This window comes from Sabethes cyaneus, chromosome 3, assembly GCF_943734655.1.
Source record: "Sabethes cyaneus chromosome 3, idSabCyanKW18_F2, whole genome shotgun sequence".
Classification (NCBI taxonomy): Eukaryota; Metazoa; Arthropoda; class Insecta; order Diptera; family Culicidae; genus Sabethes; species Sabethes cyaneus.
The window spans coordinates 202,871,539-202,876,436 of record NC_071355.1 but is presented as its reverse complement, the minus strand read 5'-3'; the positions used below and the strand labels follow the sequence as shown (position 1 = coordinate 202,876,436).

The 4,898-nt window shown below is 43.8% G+C and overlaps 1 protein-coding gene across 1 annotated transcript; it reads left to right on the top strand.

The window, feature by feature from the left end:
• Positions 1 to 4,176, top strand: LOC128740595 (uncharacterized protein K02A2.6-like). The gene is made up of 3 exons (XM_053836156.1): positions 1 to 288; positions 1,279 to 1,609; positions 1,673 to 4,176. Exons 1-3 carry the CDS (start codon positions 1 to 3, stop codon positions 4,174 to 4,176), a joined length of 3,123 nt encoding a protein of 1,040 aa, XP_053692131.1.
• Positions 4,177 to 4,898: the final 722 nt, after the last annotated feature.

Genomic DNA, 4,898 nt, shown 5'->3' with positions numbered 1-4,898 from the left:
ATGTCGATTCCGGAGGATGTTTTACAAAACCTCACGGCTGTTTTCGCCAATGCGCTAAAAACAGCAGTTCAAGAAGTTCAAGGTGGTGCCAATGCAGCACCGGAAGGAGCCCCAAAAGCAGCAGCGTTCACAATTGGCGAATACAGGACAGCAGACTGTTCATCGGTGGAAGACTATTTTAAACGATTTGACTGGGCTCTCAATCTCAGTAGAATCCGGGAAGTGGATTATGCGGCGTATGCTCGCGTTCATATCGGCAGTGAATTGAATAATGCGCTCAAATTCCTAGTGAGCCCAAGACAGCCGGAAGATTTGACATACGCCGAAATGAAAAGAATATTGGTAAAACACTTTGACCGGGCAAAAAATAAGTATGCAGAGAGCATTAAATTTCGGCAAGTACGTCAGGAGCCAGAAGAGAATGTTGCAAGTTTTGCATTAAGGTTACGGCGGGCAGCTGTTCATTGTGAGTACGGTGAATTTTTGGATCGTATGTTAATCGAGCAGTTTCTTTTTGGTCTGGAATCGCGCGGTATGTGTGACGAAATTATTCGGAAACAGCCGGAAACATTCGACGCAGCATACGAAATTGCACACACGATGGAAGCAACCCACAAAACATCAGTGGAAGTGACAGCCAGCCCAGCCGGTATAACAGAAGCATCGAACAAGTTAGGTTATGTGTCAACAGGCATAAAAAAAGAAAGCTTTCGCTTGAATTCGAATAAACCCGATCGTACTTCAACATGCCACGGCTGCGGAGGCCGTCACGAACGAAAATACTGTTAGTTTCGTAATGCAGTATGCTTTGCTTGCAAAAGAAAGGGGCATCTGTCGAAAGTATGTAAATCGAAAACGGCCCAGATCCAAGAAGAAGTGCTCCCTTTGTCGGATGAAGGTTCGGATTCCACGGATACTTTTCAAAAAGTGAATATTGTTTCGCCAGTTGCGTCGCTAGACAGGAAGATGCTGGATGTCCTGATCGACGGCAAAGTTGTGAAAATGGAGCTCGACACAGGAGCACCGTGTGCCATCATAAGTCTGCGCACACTTCAACAGATTAAAAAAAGTTTTCGCTTGCAAAAGTCAGAAAGGCAGTTCGCAAGTTACACTCGTCATAGAATCCACTGCATAGGCCGCTTGCCAGTTAACGTTACACTAGGCAACACTTCTCGGCGTCTAAACTTGTATATCGTTGATGGTGATTTCGATTCACTTTTCGGCAGAGAATGGATTGCGCAGTTTGCACTCGATATTGACTTTGTACGATTGTTTAAGGGCGATGAGCAAGTCAACACACTTACTATAGCGGAACCGGAGATCACAAAGGTACAGCAGCTACGACTATCACACCTCATTTCACGTTTCGACGATGTATTTGGAGAATCTGCGGGGAAACTTGCGGGACCTCCGGCTACGTTACATCTGAAACCAGGAGCAACGCCAGTCTTCGCAAAGGCACGAGAAATTCCTTTCGCACTTCGAGATTTATATGCCAAGGAAATCGACAAGAAAATTCTTTCCGGACTTTACCAGCGGGTGGAGTCATCTGAATGGGCATCTACTACTCATGTTGTTGCTAAGAAGAATGGAAAGATCCGAATCACAGGTAACTATAAGCCGACCCTAAATGCCAGAATGATAATTGATGAGCACCCAATTCCTCGTGCAGATTATCTCTTTCATAAGATGAAGGGCGCGACTATCTTCTGTCATCTAGATATAACTGACGCGTACTCCCACTTGACAGTTGACGACGATTTTAGTCATGCTCTTACATTGAACACACCCACACACGGGTTGATTCGACCCACTCGTGCTGTATACGGTGCAGCTAACATTCCCGCAATTTGGCAGCGTCGCATGGAAACAGTGTTACAAGGGCTTCCGAATGTTGTGAATTTTTATGATGATATTTTGATTCATGCGGCAAATTTCGAGGAAATGTTGAAGGTGTTAGAAAAAACACTGAATAGGCTGAAAATAAACGGACTTTGCTTAAATCGGTCAAAGTGCGTTTTTGGAGCTCCCGCTGTGGAATTTCTGGGGCATAAAATTGATGCAGCAGGGGTACACAAGTCCGACAGGCATGTAGAAACAATACGTGATGCTAAGAAACCGGCGAATGCAGAAGAGCTCCAGCTATTTCTAGGAAAGGCAACTTATTACAGTGCTTTTATCCCTAACCTATCGTCACGAGATAGTCCTCTGCGAGATATGCTGCTCCAGGATAATTTCAAATGGACAACAAGTGCCGATGCAGCGTATGAAGAAATTAAAAATGCGTTGATTTCACCACAGGTACTGATGCAGTACGATCCAGATCTGCCATTGTTGTTAGCTACGGACGCCAGTAGCACGGGACTTGGTGCGGTTTTATCTCATCGCCTGAGCGATGGAGCAGAAAGACCGATTGCCTACGCGAGCCGAACGTTGAGCGCGACGGAGCAACGTTACCCCCAGATCGATAAGGAGGCCTTGGCTATAATCTGGGCTGTGCAGAAATTCTTCATGTACCTGTATGCTCGTCATTGGACTTTGATAACCGATCATAAACCGCTCTCACAAATACTACATCCTGAAAAATCGCTTCCAACGCTTTGTATCAGTCGCATGGCCAACTACGCTGATTTTCTGGGTAATTTTGATTTCGAAGTAGTGTTCAAAAAAACAAAAGAAAATGCAAATGCAGATTATTGTTCCCGTGTTGTTTCAGTGTGTCCGGTAAATCTATTGCGAGAAAATCATGCGATTGCTTGGGATGAGCAATTAGATGAATTTGATTGCTTCATGTTACGTCAAATCGAACAGCTGCCGATTAATGCTCAAAGAGTCGCACAAGAAACGCGTAAAGATGAAGAACTAGGAAAAATTCTTCGTGCACTCGAGGATGGCATATCCTTGGAACGTTTAGGTTTCAGATCTCCCCAAATCAACTACAAAACTGCCGCTGGATGCCTAGTTTACGAACATAGAGTGATCATACCTCGTTCTTTACAAGCAACTATTCTGAAGGATTTACATGTTGGACATCTGGGAATAGTAAAGATGAAAGGGTTAGCGCGATCGTTTGTATATTGGCCCGGAATAGATTCAGATATCGAAAGGACTGCAAAGATGTGTTACGAGTGTGCAAAAAATGCTAATGATCCCCCAAAGTTTCGTGATCACGTTTGGGAATACCCTAAGGCGCCGTGGGAGCGCATTCACATCGATTTTGCCGGGCCACTTTTGGGAGTAATGTTGCTAATAATCACGGATGCATACAGTAAGTGGATCGAGGTGAAGGTTACAGTTAGCATGACAGCTAGTGCGACGATTACTCTGTTTGACGAACTTTTCTCAGCGTACGGAGTTCCTACAACTGTAGTCTCTGATAACGGAACCAACTTTACATCTACTGAATTCAAAACATTTCTTCGAATGGCAGGCGTTAAATATCATAAGTTAACTGCTCCATACCATCCATCCAGCAACGGACAGGCAGAACGAAGTGTACAGACAGTGAAGAATGCATTAAAAGCGATGAACTCAACGAGGAATAACATACAGCGTAACCTGAACGAGTTCCTTCGTCGATACAGAAGAGCCCCTCATTCTACTACAGGTCAACCACCGTGTCAACTATTTTTGGGTCGAAATATTCGAACATGCTTAGACTTAGTATTACCAGCGGATCCATCAACAAAAATCGATCAACAACAGAAAAGTAAAATGGATTCGTCTTTTCGTGAGTTTAAAGTCTCCCAACCAGTTTATTTTCGTTCCTATAATCCAAGAATGGCTAAGTGGGTTCCCGGCATTATCTCGGCTCGCTTAGGAGACTTACATTATGAGGTTGATTATAAGGGTAAGAAATGCAAGCGACATGTTGATCAACTGCAAAACAACGCGAGCGAATCAGTCAGCGAGTCAGAGAAAAGTCCATGTATGGGTGACAAGCCTGATCCCTACCGCTTTCAGTTTTCATCGGAGTCTACACCAACCGGCGTTACCATTGGATCCAGCAGTCAGGAACAGTCAACTTCAACTCCGATCTCAGGCAGTAACGGTGGCGAACGGGCCATCACCCCACCTGTTAGCCAAGATACTGGTGCGATGGCGACACCTGCAGCCCCACGAAGATCGACGAGAACAAGGCGGCCACGAATCATCTTCTCACCCGATGGTCGCTGAAGGAGAGAAATATTGTTATGTTTTGCTGCGCAATTTAATATATCTGCGCGCACTGGTTTCCCGATTCCTGGCAACACTACCTGTTTTTTGACATTCTCAATGTTTACATTATCTTTAATAAAAAACGTGGTTAAACGAATTACTTCGCGATTTATATTAATCCCAAAAGAATGCATAATCTTAAAATAAATACGTAAAATCCTGTAATATGGCTCTTGGGCGGCGCACACTTTCTTCGTCCATCGTTTTGGCTCTTATTCCACCATATCTTCATCCGATTGATGTCTTTGACAGCTTTTCCCTTTGCCTAGAGTCTTCTCTTAATGACTGCCTAGTATTTCTCAATAGGGCGGAACTGGGGGCAATTGAGTGGGTTAACCCTCTAACGGGTAAGGCCGTGTGTAGACGGCCTTCGCTTTTGGAGCTCCAGAGCCGCATACGAAATTTGTTTTGAATTGACAACATGCAAAATTTGTTTAGAACAGATTTCTTGACATTTTGATATTAATAGATCATTACACGGGAGCTCCTAACCACACTTTTTTGACAGCACTTGGTGGTTTGTTTACGTGGTGTTAAATTTTAAATTGAGTTTTCTATCTTTGTTCGGCAGATAATGATAGAAATTTATAGTTTTTATTGAAGAGAAAGTGCCTTATATGCATTTTACAGAAATTGATGCAGTAATCCTTCACGAAATTTCAAATCTAAACTGCTGGATG

Coding starts and splice junctions, on each gene's coding strand:
- LOC128740595 (XM_053836156.1), top strand. CDS start 1: ATGTCGATTCCGGAGGATGTTTTACAAAACCTCACGGCTGTTTTCGCC. Junction 289..1,278: donor ATAATGCGCTCAAATTCCTA/GTGAGCCCAAGA, acceptor CGATTGTTTAAG/GGCGATGAGCAAGTCAACAC. Junction 1,610..1,672: donor TGGAAAGATCCGAATCACAG/GTAACTATAAGC, acceptor TTCCTCGTGCAG/ATTATCTCTTTCATAAGATG.